Below are 16,308 nucleotides of genomic sequence, written 5' to 3'. Positions count from 1 at the left end.
CACAAATAACACTGTAGTAATTGATTGATCTACAAGTAAGATTAATAATTAACTTGTTTATAATTTATTTGAACGTACCGGTAATCGTAATGCCTGGGCAGCCTGGCTTTTGAAATTACCGAAATTGATGTTTCCTTACTTGCCTATATCGCTATTTTGACCGAGGCTTAGCGAAATTGCTTAATAATAAAATATTCTGGTTGTTTTAAAGTTTTAAATTTATTATAGTAAATTCCAATGATGTTTTTGTTACGAAAACAATAAAAATCAGACCTAATTAGCCTCCATTTTCATTCCAATTAAAAAAACTTTGGTTTTAAGCGCTTAAAGGCGCGGGTGATCTAACGCCATGTTTTTCTTGCTTAAGTCCCCCTAACGGTGTGAATCACGTCGAAAACGCCGTAAGTCCTGGTAAGTCCAACATAAAAAAATTAGGGCTAAAATGGGTGTCTCTATCAGTGGTAATACGCCGTAACTTCAGTACCCAAAACAACGTAAGTCGAAGTATGGGTTTATAATGATTAAAACCAATACTTAAACTTAATTGATGTTTATGAAACTTGAAAAGTAGGTACATTGAAGTGTTATCTTTCATTTAAGATGGTTCCCAAACGTAACGAGTGAATAGTTTTCCTTATATGCCTTCGGAGAAAATGTTCTTTTTAATAAAATTCCCATGTTATGTCTATGGAAAAATATAGTATCTTTCGCCAAATGTCGGATTAATTTTATGGATTCTAAAACCACCCTTAGCAACTTCATTGTTTATAGAATTAACTATTAGATGGATCTCTTTGAAATTTTAACCACAAAATTAGGGCCCAAATTTTAGTTCACTTGCAAAATTTCAAAGCAGCAAACACAATACGAAAAAGGTTACGGCCAATAAAAAAACCCTCCTTAAGCATTAGAGGCAGTATCAAGTCTTATCTAAGAGAGCGACCGCTCTCCTAGAATACGAAATCGCTTTTAAAAAAATGGGAATGTCTCGCGTTCCACTAACATATTCTTCACACAGTAGTTTCAGCTTTGCTTGTAAATCCGAATATTTTCGTTTCTTCTTCGGTGGTAAATTCCCCAACACACGTTGGGCCAACTTGGTTCCGTCGGAGGAGAGTTCTAATCGCATCTTCTCTATAAGGGTCCAAATGACGGGATGTTTCTGGCAAGCTAAATTTGAAAATCGATGGTTCCAACCCTCGCATTCGTTGTTAGTCCTGTCGGCGTCATTTAAAGTGGTTTCGTGGACGTTCCAAAGGTTTGGTGGAAACATTGGTTTAATTTTTCGAAGTTTAAAAGTCGCATCAGAGTCTTTATTACCTATTCTTCGAAACGATCCATTGACATAAGTAGAATGAAAATACGTGAGAAGATCGGTTGCTTCTTCTGGCATAACAGACTTTAGGTAATCCATGCCCTTTGAGACGTCCAAAACTGGTAAAAATGCAAGAGCATCAAGCTAACCAACGAAATGGCTAAATTCCTCGTCACGTCTGTAGGTCGTTTCTAGCCCGAGTGATTTGTATTAAATGGTAGAAGCAGCCGCGAACCTCAATATCTTCGCCTAGAACAGATTTTGCCGCTTGTATAACTGCTATTTTAAAATCTACGTTTATGAAGATTGGATTAGGGCATAAGTCTTTCGCAGCACATTCGTCGAGAAGGGTGACAAACAATTCTTTATAAGTTCGTTCTGATTTACTTTCCAGCAAACAGTAAACCACTGTTGTAAAAACTTTGTTCACTTGAACTCGAATAATATACATTTGTAAAAACTGCTTCGGAGCCAAGAAAAATTTCCGTCCATAAACCATGCAGAAGCACTACAACGATTGCGAAGACCGTCATCCGTGGCAAAAATTAAGATTCGTTCATCCGCATCTTGACCATTATCGCTTAACAAAAATCTTTCACGTTTCGGCTCCCCGGTAGTGCACCAGATACCTTCGATCTTGAAGTCTTTGATAGAGCTTGGATTATTTGGATGGTTTGATGTTCTTTGGTTTCTGATGTTCCTTTCAACAGTGTATTCAGGTGGCATTACGGCTTTTGTTTCATCATCCAGTTGTGAGACGGATAACTCCGACGGTTTTATACGAGATGCCTTTGCTTTTTCTTTCACCTTTCCTAAGCATTTGGCAACCTCCACAGCTTTCTTATCCGATGGGTGATTGTGACAGTGAATTACTTTGTGTTCCTTGACGTTCAACGTAGTCTTCCTATCGTCTTGCACTTCAAGGAACTGGCTTTAGCACAACGCCAACGTATTTGGGAGCGCAATCGAACCTGAAGAACGTACATATTCCCTTCAAAACAAATTTTATCCTTGCCCTTGTTTGATTTAATAATCTCCATGACAAACTGACAATTAGAACATCGAATAGCTTGCTATTTAATGGAAATTTCATTTGAGATTTATTTGGCGTGGTTTTTTTTACCAATGGATTTTTTTCCGCTGGATTTTTTTTTAGATTTTTTTTCCGTGGATTTCTTTGTTTTGGCTTTTTTACCGGATACCGAGAGGCTATCTCGTTCAAATCATTTTTGATACCAAACACAAACGTTATTTCATTAATGTCTTGGTGTCATTTATCATTAAAACCCCAGGGAATCAAGCTAAGAGTAATGAAAGTCGTAAAATTATAACCCTTTCGTTGTGAAGCACGAGTTACGTCGCAAACACCAGTAACGACTGATGTCATCTTGAAGCATATTTTTAAATATTAAACAAAGCCAGATCCTATATTGGGACGGAATTAAATTTAAACCTCTCATAGATATTAATAAAAAATGTCTTCGTGGACAAAGACTTGAAAAAGTAAATGATAAGAAAACAAAATGGAATGACCGAAGTAACAGATATTAAACTTTTTCTTTAAAGACATGATAATAAAACATCAATTATTTGAAAAAAAATACTTATCTTCGTTTTTTTCACCAAAATTACATTTGCCCAAAAATTTTGTATCATTAAATTTTCCATTCTTTTCAAAATGGTTCGTGTCAAAGATTTACTATATAACAGAAGCATGCGACATCGTTTATATTTACAGCTAGATTTCCAGTGTAGACCATGATAGAAACAGTTCCTCGTTAGTGATATTTAAAAGGATTGCAGCTTTTAATTTGAACTACAATGCGTTTTAATACTGGAAACTAAGCCCAATAGTGAAATAAATTCGCAGCCCACCATTTGTCGGTGTCCATTTTCGTGTTTCGTGTTATACGTTTGCTCTACAATGTGTTCCTCATAGCGAGTTGAAGTCATACCAAACTAATTCAATCACAACTTTTAAAACAGTTCTCACGCACTCAATAATATACCAAAGGTTTTTTGTTAATAATGTCTTTTATCCAGATTTTAATGATACATTTATAAAACATTTTAAATCATCGACCCAAAAAATGGGACCCAAATTGAATCGTGGTCGTATAAATGCAGGCGCAAAACCAAAGCACCCTAAAGCGACGTTTAAAATGTCAATCATGATGAAAGATAAAATTTCTTTCTTCGGTTGAATTTAGTCCTTTTAAACAACGTTTTGCCTTATAGTTCGAAAAGAGAAACCTTTAAAAATAACCCATATCCATACTCGGATATTTATTCTAATGCTTTTCATTCGAAAACTGTTAATACCACAAACGATATATAGAATGAATAATCTGTCTTTCGAAAACAATGCAAATGTAATTTTGGTGAAAAAAACGAAGATAAGTATTTTTTTTCAAATAATTGATGTTTTATAATCATGTCTTTAAAGAACAAGTTTAATATCTGTTACTTCGGTCATTCCATTTTGTTTTCTTATCATTTACTTTTTCAAGTCTTTGTCCACGAAGACATTTTTTATTAATATCTGTTCCTTCAGTCTTCATTATAATTAAGATTGTTAAGAAACTGTGGCATTTTTAAAATCTGCACTAAGCACAAACATTAATATAGGGGAGCGTAAGCATAAGGGACCTAATATTGCTAGTTAGTTACTAATGCTTTCAGGAACCAGTTAATCAGTTATCACCAATGAGATTAATTTATCACTGAAAACATCAAATTTTCATAATAAAATTATTTTGGCCTTTCCTTATCCCCTGGCTTTGAGCATTAAAATATTTAAAATAACACTGAGGATTAACTAGAATCATTTCTACTGATATTTCAAATTCAGAAGAATCAGAGTCATCGTTTTGAGTCTTTCAGATGACTGGCTTGGACTTATGTTGCTGGTATTTGGTTTTCGTTGTAGCAGTGTAACCAGGGATAAGGGAATTGAGATGGATTGCAAATGATGATGGGCGACCTACGGCACCGTATCTCTCCCAATGTACCTCGCGCACGCCCCTACCCTTCGGTAGGCGATTGCTAAGTGCTGCCGCGTAGCGCCATTTTATTTGTATGAGAGCTAGCTTCTAATTTTAAGATAGAGGGGGCGCCCTTTACAATTTCATCCAGTACGAGTGTACGACCCTACCTAACCGCTGAGGATGCTGGGAGGACTACGGTGCCGTAGGTGGGGGAACACAGGCAACGCTATAGGTATGGGGGTTTCCAATACAAGGTGTAACCAAAGAGAATATAGGGCAGGAGTGGAAAGAGGGGAAAATCTTGTTGCTCTTTTCTACCGCGCATCTTCAATGCGCAGTACCGAGGCATTTCCGTTTGAGACATTTAACGGTATCGTAGGTGGCACGACTGAGCCGGAAACTCCCTCGTACCACTAGTATAATTTCGGGGCAACAATGTAATTTAATCTTGTGGAGCGGGGGATCTTCAACTCCTCCCCTATATTCTCTTTGGTGTAACTGAGACAAAGATTCTTCCTGCAAGCATAGCCCACTCGATCCGCGCTCATGGACGCAAGCTGCTCGCGCTATATAATAATATTTGACCACGTCGTCTGCTAAACTTAGGAATTGGACAATTAAACTTTTAGAGTTAATGTCTGGACTCTGGTTACCCTTGCATTTTCTTAGTGGTTCCGTGGTTTTATTTTTAAACTGGTCATTTACCCTGTATCATTATTGTGTAAGAGACAGCCTGGCAGCCCCGTATTTGTTTACCCTGCCCATAGCCCACTAGATCACGCGTAACACTACGCAAGATGCAGAGCAGCGTCCGTGAGCATGGATCGAGTGGGCTATGCCCTGCCTGGCCAAGTCAGCTGACTTAGGTGAAATATTTATTACTTCTATGCGACTTAATTCTAGACATTCTTGAACGAATCATCTTGTGAAAATTTTATAAGCCAGGCTTCTGGCGCTGGGTTTTTTCTGAGCCAAATTTGCTTTTTAAATTTAAAAAAAATTAATTTCAACCGTTTTTCCTCTCTTCAGAAATTACTAATGACAGTGTGTTACATATTTATCCAAAATTTTTATTAATTAATTAACACACTGTACATCCCTTTAATTTGTAATTTCGCGCTTGGAAGAGGCTGAATTAAAAATATTGATTTGATGACAGAAATTAGTGATAGTGTGATTGAATCTATCATTTATTTTGCCAGCAAAAAACGTATCTTCGTAGCGGTAACCCTTGTCTAGAAACCAGGGAATGAACCCTTCTGCGTAGTTTGAATTAATCTACTTTACACATCAAAAATGTATCTAATTTAAACAAAAACCTTTATTCTAAATTATAGCGGTTATAAATAGTAATTAAAAACGTAACTGTTACCTAATAAAAATGATTGCAAGAGCCGGGATAAAAAACTTGTTTGTCAGCAGGGTTTAGTAATCGTGTGATTTAATCTATCAATTATTTTACCACTAATTTAAACAAACAAAATGATCTGCGCAGTGGTTACCGTTGACCGCATGTACCAGATATAATCTCTGTAGCGTTTATCGTTGGTAATCTGGCCATTGTTTATTGTTTTCTTAGGTAACGTTAGAATGAGCGCAAAATAATTAATAATTCAATTGTTACCTAGTACCAAGAGCCTATAGTTTAAAAAGAGTCTGCCTCTCTGCGGTTAGCGCGCGCCATGAAAACTAACAACATCTCCCTTAGTGCCTACCCCCCCCCCTTGAGCTGAGGGCCATAGCACATTGAAAAATGCGTTATTCGGCCGCGAAAAGTAGTTCTGCTAGTATACTTAGATTTTTGGTCTTTGAAAGTTATGGTATTTGGAAAGCCAAAATTTAAAAAATTTTGCTAAGCCTCGGTATTCCACGGGTATTCCAAGCGAAAATTGCTTATGGTTCGTGGCCGTTGTGAAAGTAGGTGTGCGCGGCGCGCACTCATAACAAGCGCGTCGCTTACGCGAAGCCTGGCCTTTTCATAGGGATGGGTACCGGCTAAGGGCTTGCTCAAGTTCAGGCCGTTGTGAAAAGAAGGTGTGCCGGCGCGGATTTTTCAGCTGTCGCAAAGGATTACTTTACCGGGAAAGGAGAGAGTTTTTCGCCGGAGTGATAGGAGTTTTGCCGGCTTGTGAAAAAGTAGACAGGTGTGCTGGGAGTGTATGAGATAGGGGTGCTAGTATAGGAAGAGGTTGTGAAAGAAAAGACAGGTGTGATGGGATAGTACAAGAACGACTTGAAGCGTAAAATAAGCGAGAAATATTAGTTTTTGGTTCCTTTACTTTGAAAAATGAGTTTGAACGATTTAAATTTGGCGTTTGAGAGTGGCTGGATTACCCCATGGGTCTCAGTGAAATGAGCGCGCTACTTGGCGTTAGATTCTCGAAGCTGAAAAGGTGTGCCTTTTCCTAAGCCTTGGCACGCCGCCTTGAGTCGACGGAGTCGACGGGGAAACGAGTCCCTCCCGTACCGGTTGTGAAAAGAAGGTGTGCCGGCGCGGCCGCGGATTTCCAGCTACCGCAGCCTACCGCAAAACTTACGCTAAGCTTCGGCCTTTCTAGGAATATGATGTTTTTTTAGGATTTTAGTAAAATAAATTCGTTCCTTCATGTTTTTGTTGATTTCATTAAAATAAGTGTGTACCGGCTGTGTTAGTTGACTTAGGCAAACAAAGCTAAGCCTAGGATTCGAAACTAAGCGCTTCATCCTACAGCCGCTTCCAAAGACCCAAATAATAAAGCAGACGATTTTTCTTGGGATTGACAAAGATTCTACAGGCGTCGCTGATGTCGAGGTACTACTTTTCCAAAAAAATCAATATCTGTTTCCCCTTATTTGATTAACTAGCTTATATAGGGGGTAAGGGGGTAGATAGCGAAGATGCTAGTTATCAAGAAACCTATGGTAGAAGGTACGAAAAAGCGTTTGAGACAGACTCTTTTTAAACTATAGGCTCTTGCTAGTACAAATGATTGGAAGGACCTGAATTAAAAATATTGGTTGATTTGGTGACAGGGTTTAGTGATAGTGTGATTGAATCTATCATTTATTTTACCAGTAAAAAACGTATCTTCGTAGCAATAACCGTTGCCTGACGGCACCAGTCGAGAAACCAGGGAACGAACCCTTGTGCGTAGTTTGCATTGATCTACTTTAAACAACAAAAATTGATTTAATTTAAACAAATTACCTAATTAGCGGCTATCGTTGGCCAATGGCACCAGGTGAAACACCTTAAAACGAACGCAACACGGCCAATTGGTCTCTAGTCTACAATAGTACAATAAGCCTGTCTTGAACTTTTGACCGAGGCTTAGTGAAATCAGTGAATTTAAAAATTATCGGCTAAATCTTAACTTTAAATTCTTTTGTATTATATTATAATGAAGTTTAACTTACGAGAATAAAATAAAATTGGGACTAATTAACCCCTTCTTTTAGATGAAAAGTGAAAAAATTCGCCTTAAGCTCGCTCATAAACGGAGCGGACGACGCATTTAGTAAACAAAAAACTTCGCTCTATTAGCGGTAAAACAGCGTAAGTCCAACAGTACGTTTCTCTATGATTTTAGCTAGGATTATACCAACTAGAATAAAAGGTCGTAAGTTCAAGTATGTGCTTAAAAGTACAAAAAGTAATACTTAATATTAATTGTTTTCAATAAAACTTCGAAAGGCACCAGAAAAATGTTCAACCTTTCATTTAAAACCATTTTCAGACCTATCTAATAAATAGTCTTCAAAAAATGGTCGAGACCATTTGGCTATCACAGCAAACATTTCCCATGTTATTCCTATGGGAAAATTTCCCTTTTTTTGCCAAAATGTCTGAATTTTTTTATGGAAATGAAAACCACCCTTAGCAACTTTATTTTCTATAACAAAAACTAATGGAGGGATCTCTTTGAAATTTTAACCACATATTAAGGGTCCGAATGTTAGTTCAGTGGAATGTTTTCAAAGCAGTAACCATGATAGGAAAAAAGTTACATCGAATCAAAAAACCACCCTTATACATTAAACGCAGTATGAGGTCTTATCTAAGAGAGCAACCGCTCTCTCAGAATACTATAGTAATGGTAACGTTGCTATACATTGTCTCTGAGAGACTACTTTCAGAAATAAAGCTTCCATGAATGGTTATGGATATGAGCCAATATGAACAAATATGTTATCTTTATCAGTTGCCAATATTATACGCGAATTGAAATATTAAGCGCTAATGTTGTATACTAACAATGCCAATAAAATATCCACTAAGGTTTTCTATATACTATGTTATTGTTTGTAAGTAACGTAGTCATTATTATTATTCCGCTATATATATTAATAACATATTCATCTCAATATATATAATTTCAGAAAATGTATAACGGAGTCCGAGCCCTACTTCCACCATAGGGTTTGCTCACGTAAGTTATAAGTCCAGCTGGGGACACACCAACTAGAAGTTTTATGGTATGCTTTCCCTTGTAATGAGAGTAGGTCAAAATTCTACATTTTAGACACCTTGGCCTCTCAATTGGTGTTTCAGTACAATCAAGCACAATAACAACATTTTTGAACTATTGAAAACATTGAGGCATGTTTTCTACTATTTCTTCTTTATCCGGGAAAACAATTGCAATTTGCAAAACGTCGGCTAAGATATTACGAAAATATCTGCAACAGCTAGTTTCAGAAATTCTGAGCATTGTTGACAAAACACTGTACGAAAGATTGAGTTTTATCTTCATTAGAACGAGCAGCATAATACCATCCACTGGTATTAATGTTTGAAAATTTAATATCAATTTTGTTGATTCCACAATTGCAAAAAATGTTTCAAAAGTAGCCACTCCGGATAAACGATTAATATAAATATTTTTTATGGAATTTAAAATACTGTAGCTTTCCAGTGTGTAAGTGTTAACTTGAACCTTTGCGTCTTTCTTTTCCGGATTGCGATTTGATTCCAGAACTTCCGTTTCTTCTAACATTTCTTCATGGGTTTCTAACAGAAAGGTTTCTCTTTTATTCTCTGTTAAATCAGTAACATCAGTTCCAGCTTTTGCTGTCAAATTCCTAGCTTCAACTCTCTTGGCTCTTTCTGCCCTTCTTTTCAAATGATTCTCGGTAAATTGTTTTTGGTGGGATGTTGTGGGTAAATTTTGAGATGGAACAACTCCGAGTTTCAATCTACGTGTCTTAGCTGGGACATCTAATATAAACAAGTTATAAATTAAGTATCTGCTAGGCTTAGTTAATATAGAAGGAAATCTATAAATACCTGGCAAGAAATAATCATTGCGAATAAAATGCAGGCTATAAACAATCATGGAATAGGAAATTGGCTTTCCAATTTTCAAAATGTTCTTCCAAGAGTTTCTAAGTTTCGGTTTTTTGGGGATTAACGCAAACTTGACCCAGGAATGCACTTCTTAAGCAACGAATTGCACTGAAGTACGCAGCAAAATTTTTTTACTAATTTTCGGCATAATTAACTCAAATGGTTTAATTATATTCAACAGTTCTACTATCATTAACAGCTAACAATCTTTATAGCCCAAGGCCCAAAATCAACAACCCCATTTTCGACAGTTCCCTTCATTACCGCGTGGAGGCGGGTCATGCAGTGGCGATTGCGAATACCCACAACCTTTAAGTGTAATATTTGGGGTTGTTTTTAAAGGAATTATCAACAAACATTAGTTGTATGAAGTAGAAAATTCGTTAAGCCTTTGGTTTTGAACTCAGGAAATTTTGCACGCTTTAACAATAGTAATGTCACGTGATTATTGAACACTCAAGGAAGACACCGATGTAAAAGTTTAGTCTACAACCTTCGCCTACATTTTTAAAATAATAATCATTTAGGTGAAGATACAACGAACTGAAATTGAAACAGCTTGCGTTTTCAAAGATCGTAACTAAAAATTGGGTGTTTTTACGACTACTGAAAATGACTTACTGCAGAAAGAGCCATCGGGTTTTACAGTTCTTATTTTTAGATTTTATTTTTATTATATAAGGCGTAATTGTAGGCAGCCACAATCTTGGAGCCAAAGTTTATTAAAGAAGTCTGGCGCTGCAAGGCTCTTTACGTGGAATCAATAAAACCTTTATTTAGCTAGAGGTAAAGTAAAACCATCCGGCTATTGCCAGATCTTTTCTGATATTTATCGTGAATTTTAGAAATAAAAACGAAGTAATTGAATATCGCTACACTGAATCTCCGGGAAAAGAAACACTTTGTTAAACTTAAAAAAATCGCGATAATATTTTAAAGTCAGATTATCCTCGACAACTGAAATCTTTATGGGTTCAAAATATATTCGACAATGCAGTTTGGAAACTTATTTGTTGAAAGCTTAGACGTATCCTGCACAAATTGAAGCTTTAAGTTTAAAAGCGTCTTCTAGAGATTATATTTATTTGTTATTTTTTGGGATTTTTCTACATAGTTTAAGCCCAAAATTGTATTATATTAGAGCATTTTTAGTCCTATATTTTTCTATTAAAACACATTTTTTCTCCTATAAAATCCTATAATTCCGGAAAAAAATTCCTATTTTTCCTATAAGGAATTTAAATTTAAGAGTGGGCTCCCTGCCTAAAGAATCTGGGTCTTGTTCCGAGGGACACTATCACTGATAGTTGTATGTTTGTTCCTTTTATTAATAAAGTTGTTTTATTACATAATGAGTTGTCGAGGTAAAAGTGTTTAACGTTTTGAGTAACCGACAAACTCAACATTTAGGATTAACTAAGACAAAATTACCTTAATATTTGGAGGTATTGCCAAAACATTTTGCCCCGAAAGGCGCTCTTCAAGCCAATCAAAAATATTTAGAACTATATCTTTTCTTATTCTAAATAATTTTTTATACCTATAATCGTCAAGTTCAAAAGCTTGAAGCCTATCTCTTAAAATTCTTTGACGCGTTAAATCACGTCAAGGCAATTCATGGGCAAGTATAGCTAATCTTAAAACTTCACGTCGAACTATATACACCATTTTAAAAACAAAAGAGACAAGAAAAAATGTTCGGTAGAAACTATAACGAAAGAAAATGGATATCGTTAGCCTACCGAACATTTTCCATCATTTCTAACGACAATACTCCCTACCGAACGCCTCAGAATCTCAACTTTGCTCTCTAACGAATATTTTGGGCACTAACGAATATTTTTATTCGATAGAGGTCCTACCGAACGTCTCAGAATAGGGCCCCTGGTCTTCTTCCCGTTTTGTCGATTATCATCCCCAGATACTTAATTGAAGGCTTGAACAAAGAGCATTTCTCCAGGCGCAATCGGAAACCAAAACTTTGAATCCGTGAAAGAACATGCCGCAAATGATATCTATGATCCTCGACGTTCTTGCTTGCCACAATGATGTCATCCAAATAACCCGCAGCAAAGGTGTTGTGTTTTCGTATCCCCTTAACCTAGATGTCGCTAGCGTTCCCATTCTCGGATATAAGTCTAGACGAGATATTATCTCTCCTTTGTTTATAGAGTCACGCGATATACGCGCCCTACACCGGAACGGGGAAAACACTACGCTCGTCTTAAGATTAGTATTTCTTGTAACGTATTAGCCTCTCAGCACAATTAAACTTTATGTCATTAATTAACTGACTAGTTATTTTAATAGCTCATTATAGTTAGATTATTTAGGCCCCAACTAATACTCAGACGCAATATACAATAAACTGGCGACGGAGATATTTTTTACCGAACCCTCCCTGTTTCGCTGTCTACAAAATGGCGGCTTCTTCGCTCTCGTCCGTCGAACCATTCGACGCTTCTTCTTGTGATTGGCCAACCTACATCGAACGCATCGAACTGTATTTTGTTGCCCACGATGTCCCTGCTGCAAAACAGGTAGCCACGTTTTTAACCATGTTAGGCCCGAAGACTTATTCGTTAGTGCGCAACCTTACCGCTCCCGCGGCTCCTTCTACGAAGACTTTCGCAGAACTTAAAACTATTTTGGGTGATCATTTGTGCCCTAAGCCTTTGCTCGTCGCCGAACGTTTTAGATTTCACCGCTGTCGTCAGTCCGCGTCTCAACCTGTGTCCGCCTTTGTTGCGGAAATTAAACACTTGTCCGTCCGTTGCGATTTCGGAGCCACTTTAGACGATACTCTCCGCGACCAATTTATATCTGGTCTGGCAAATGACGCGATTTTGAAAAGCCTTCTCTCAGAAAGCTCTTTGACTTTTCAACAAGCGGTCGATATTGCGGTATCAATGGAAACGGCGGCACGTGAGACTCGTGAATTGCACGGTTCAATTACCACTTCAGTTGCCAACCCGGTACATGCTATTCGCTCTGGTCCGACCCGCACTCCTTTTCGTCTGGCTCGCGCTACCTCAAGTTTCTCGCGACCCCCGCGCTCTTCAGTTTCTGGTTCAGCGCCACGTAATGATTCGCAAACGGGTCGTCCCGCGTGTTTTCGCTGTGGTAGCTCTGACCACACGGACACCTCTTGCCGATTTAAAAGGTCCAAATGCAACCGATGCCATCGTCATGGCCATATTGCTCGCGTCTGCGACGTTCGTTCTAAGCACCAACGCTCCACACCTTCCCGTAAAACTCCCGTACATTCGCTGGACTCTGAGCCCAAAACCACTGGTTCCGAATCGGATGACGATAATTCCTTCCAAAGCTCTCTCTATGAACTTCGTTCTTTAGCAATTGGGGAGGACTCGCCGATCATGGTTGATCTAGTAATAAACGACAAACCGCTATCTATGGAATTGGATACAGGCGCTTCGGTTTCCGTCATCTCTAAACAGGTCTATGACAGATTTTTTGGACATATTCCTTTAGACTTTACTCGCAAGAGACTATCAACCTACACCAAGGAATCAGTACGACCCGCAGGGGTCATGTCCGTCAAGGTTCGCTACGGCTCCCAGGAGACTCGGGAATTGCTTTACGTGTTGGAAGGGGACGGAACTCCACTTTTTGGACGGAGCTCGCTGGGAAAAATAACTCTCAATTGGAAAGAATTACTAGGTACTAGAGGAAAAGTCGCAACTCTGTCCCCTACGGACTACAAGACCCAACTAAACAAAATATTAGAAAAGCACAAGAATGTGTTCGGTCCTGAAATTGGGAAACTACAGTCTTTCAAAGCGCATCTACATCTTCGCGAGGGCGTTAAACCCATCTTTTGTAAGGCCCGTACGGTAGCTTACGCTCTTCGACCGAAAGTAGAACAAGAATTAGAACGCCTTGAACGTGAAAACATACTCACACCAGTCGATTTCAGCGATTGGGCTACGCCAGTAGTTCCTATTGTAAAACCAAATGGCACTATTCGCCTATGTGGCGACTACAAAGTCACTGTCAACAAGTCTTTGCAAGTGGAACAGCACCCGATGCCTCGCATTGAGGAAATGTTCGAACAACTATCACGAGGATCAAGGTACACAGAAATCGACCTAAGTGAAGCTTTTATGCAAGTGCAAGTAGACGAAGAAACTAGCAAACTCCTAACGATAAACACCTCAAAGGGACTCTACCGAGTTAATCGGTTAGCTTATGGCATTGCTTCATCGCCAGCCATATTTCAAAAGGTGTTAGAACAAGTTCTCTCTGGACTGAAATAAACAAGTAACTTCCAAGATAACATCCTAGTAACTGGCGAAACCGACGAAGCCCATCTAGATAATTTGGATAAAGTACTTACTCGTCTGGCAGAATTCGGTTTGAAAGCAAGAAAGGAGAAATGTCAATTCTTTGTGGACTCCTTAGTAGGTCTAGGACACATAATTGACGCTACAGGTCTACATCCTTCGCCTAAGAAGATAAACGCTATCAAGAACGCACCCCCTCCAATAAATGTATCTCAACTACGTACCTTTATTGGACTCGTAAATTACTATGGAAAGTTCATCCAAAATCTTGGTCTAAAATTGTATCCATTACACCGCCTACTGCATAAAGACACTCCGTGGATCTGGTCAAAAGAATGTCAAAAGTCGTTTGACGATATCAAGTCTGACTTGTCTTCCGACCACGTATTGGTTAATTACAACCCGGCATGGCCATTACTTTTGTCCTGCGATACCTCACCTTACGGAGTAGGTGCACTGTTGGCCCACATTTTGCCAAATGGAGATGAACGACCCATAGCTTACGCCTCTAGAACTATGACTAAGACGGAACAAAATTACGCTCAAGTAGAAAAGGAGGCTCTATCTATTATTTTTGGAATAAAGAAGTTTCATTCCTACCTTTATGGACAACATTTCACTCTATTTACGGATCAGCGCCCTTTGACGAAGATTTTTTGGCATCACACAGGTCTTCCGGTTTTGGCCGCTTCTCCTATTCAACGATGGGCAGTTATGCTCGCGGCGCATAATTACACAATCAAGTACAAACCGGGGAACTCTCATGCCAACGCTGACGCACTGTCGCGTCTTCCTCTTGCCGTCACGGTCACAGACAAAGACGATGGGGCCGAATTGATCCAAATCAATCAACTCAGTTGTTTGCCTGTAACTAGTCGGGTTATAGCATCCGCTACCCGCACAGATCCCCTGCTGTCCAAGGTCATGGACTATACCCTTCGAGGTTGGCCCCGTAAGTTGGACATGGAGGAGGATGAGGATCTCAAGTTTTACCATGCACGAAAAGAAGACTTGACTGTTACACAAACTGCCTCATGCGCGGAATGAGGGTGGTTATCCCGCATAAATGTCGTCCACAGGTCTTGGAAGAACTTCACCGCAACCATCAAGGAATTGTTAATATGAAAGGAATCGCCCGCAGCTTTGTCTATTGGAAAGGAATAGATAAGGACCTAGAACAAAAGGTTAAATCTTGCAATGAATGCCAGTCACTCAGCAAGAACCCAGTCAAGGGTCTTTTACACCCATGGATTCATGCCGACCGTCCTCTCCAACGCCTCCATATAGACTATGCGGGACCATTTCGAAATCACATGTTCTTTGTTGCAGTTGACGCTTATTCAAAATGGCCAGAGGTCTATATATCCTAAACCTCTACATCGGAACAGACCATTGAATCCCTCACTAACATTTTCTCACGCTTTGGACTAGCTGAGACGATCTTAAGCGATAATGGAACATGCTTTAGTAGCTCTGAATTTGAAAAGTTCACCTCCACTAACGGAATAAGACACGTCTTTTCGGCCCCGTTTCATCCATCTACAAATGGACAGGCCGAAAGATTCGTACAAACGTTGAAATGGAATCTCAAACATACATCAACAGCTCCTTCTATTCAACAACAACTAGATGACTTCCTACTTACGTACAGAAATACCCCTCACTCTACAACAGGAGAAACTCCAGCAAATATGTTTCTCAAACGATCCCCGAAAACAAGACTAAGTCTAATCAAACCGGACATTAACACCACTGTAAGAATTAAACAAACATCTCAAGTTTTAAGAAGAAACACAGTGAACAACAAAACCTACGAAGTTATAGACACAGTCTTTGCACGAGACTATTGTACCGTAAAACCTAGTTGGACACCAGCTACGGTTATAAAACGTACAGGACCAGTTTCTTATAGAATTCAAACTCCTGACCAAATGATTTGGAAACGACACCAGGACCAGCTAATTGAACGCCAAGAAAGTCCTGAACCAAATTCTAGTCAAATACTTGTCAGCCCAAGAGCTCAAACAACCAACGTGACAATCTCCCCAACACCAGTTCCTACTCCGGACAATTCTAACGTTCCGGACCAACCAACCCGTAAAACGGGTACTCCTAAAGTTCCTACCCCTAAACCTATGACACAAACACCCGGACTAGAGATTACTAAAGAAATCTGATCTCATCAATTAATGACGAATTAAAAGTTCGTAATTCGCAGTATTAAAACTAAAAAAAAATATTATTTTATATATTTGTACCGTAAAGTAACGGGTGATAAATTTTTGTTACTAAGAAAAAAAAATATTTACAAGTTATTGTTCTCTTAAAAATGTAAACATTGTATTATCATAACTTGTATAACTGGTATTTTCAATT

At 38.6% G+C, this 16,308-nt stretch overlaps 1 protein-coding gene and 1 long non-coding RNA gene across 2 annotated transcripts; one reads left to right on the top strand and one right to left on the bottom strand.

Moving 5' to 3' along the window:
• Positions 1-5,220: 5,220 nt before the first annotated feature.
• Positions 5,221-5,710, bottom strand: LOC149583927 (uncharacterized). Its single transcript, XR_016380412.1, has 2 exons — positions 5,675-5,710; positions 5,221-5,621 (listed from the first exon to the last, which is right to left on the bottom strand). It is a non-coding gene; the product is annotated as an uncharacterized LOC149583927 (long non-coding RNA).
• A 6,338-nt stretch (positions 5,711-12,048) lies between these two features.
• Positions 12,049-14,979, top strand: LOC149583926 (uncharacterized). The gene is made up of 2 exons (XM_089863995.1): positions 12,049-13,829; positions 13,911-14,979. The coding sequence occupies exons 1-2, from the start codon at positions 12,049-12,051 to the stop codon at positions 14,977-14,979; spliced, it is 2,850 nt and encodes a 949-aa protein (XP_089720121.1).
• Positions 14,980-16,308: the final 1,329 nt, after the last annotated feature.

The sequence above is a fragment of the Phalangium opilio genome, unplaced genomic scaffold (genome assembly GCF_054372755.1).
Source record: "Phalangium opilio isolate 3A_F unplaced genomic scaffold, DU_Popi_V2 ptg001388l_1, whole genome shotgun sequence".
In the NCBI taxonomy this organism is placed as follows: domain Eukaryota; kingdom Metazoa; phylum Arthropoda; class Arachnida; order Opiliones; family Phalangiidae; genus Phalangium; species Phalangium opilio.
This window is presented reverse-complemented; position numbering and strand designations above follow the sequence as displayed.

Excerpts from the sequence above, each read along its gene's own strand:
- LOC149583926 (XM_089863995.1), top strand. The coding sequence starts at position 12,049 with ATGGCGGCTTCTTCGCTCTCGTCCGTCGAACCATTCGACGCTTCTTCT. Across the intron at positions 13,830-13,910 it reads GGACTCTACCGAGTTAATCG|TAACTTCCAAGATAACATCC; the intron begins GTTAGCTTATGG and ends GAAATAAACAAG.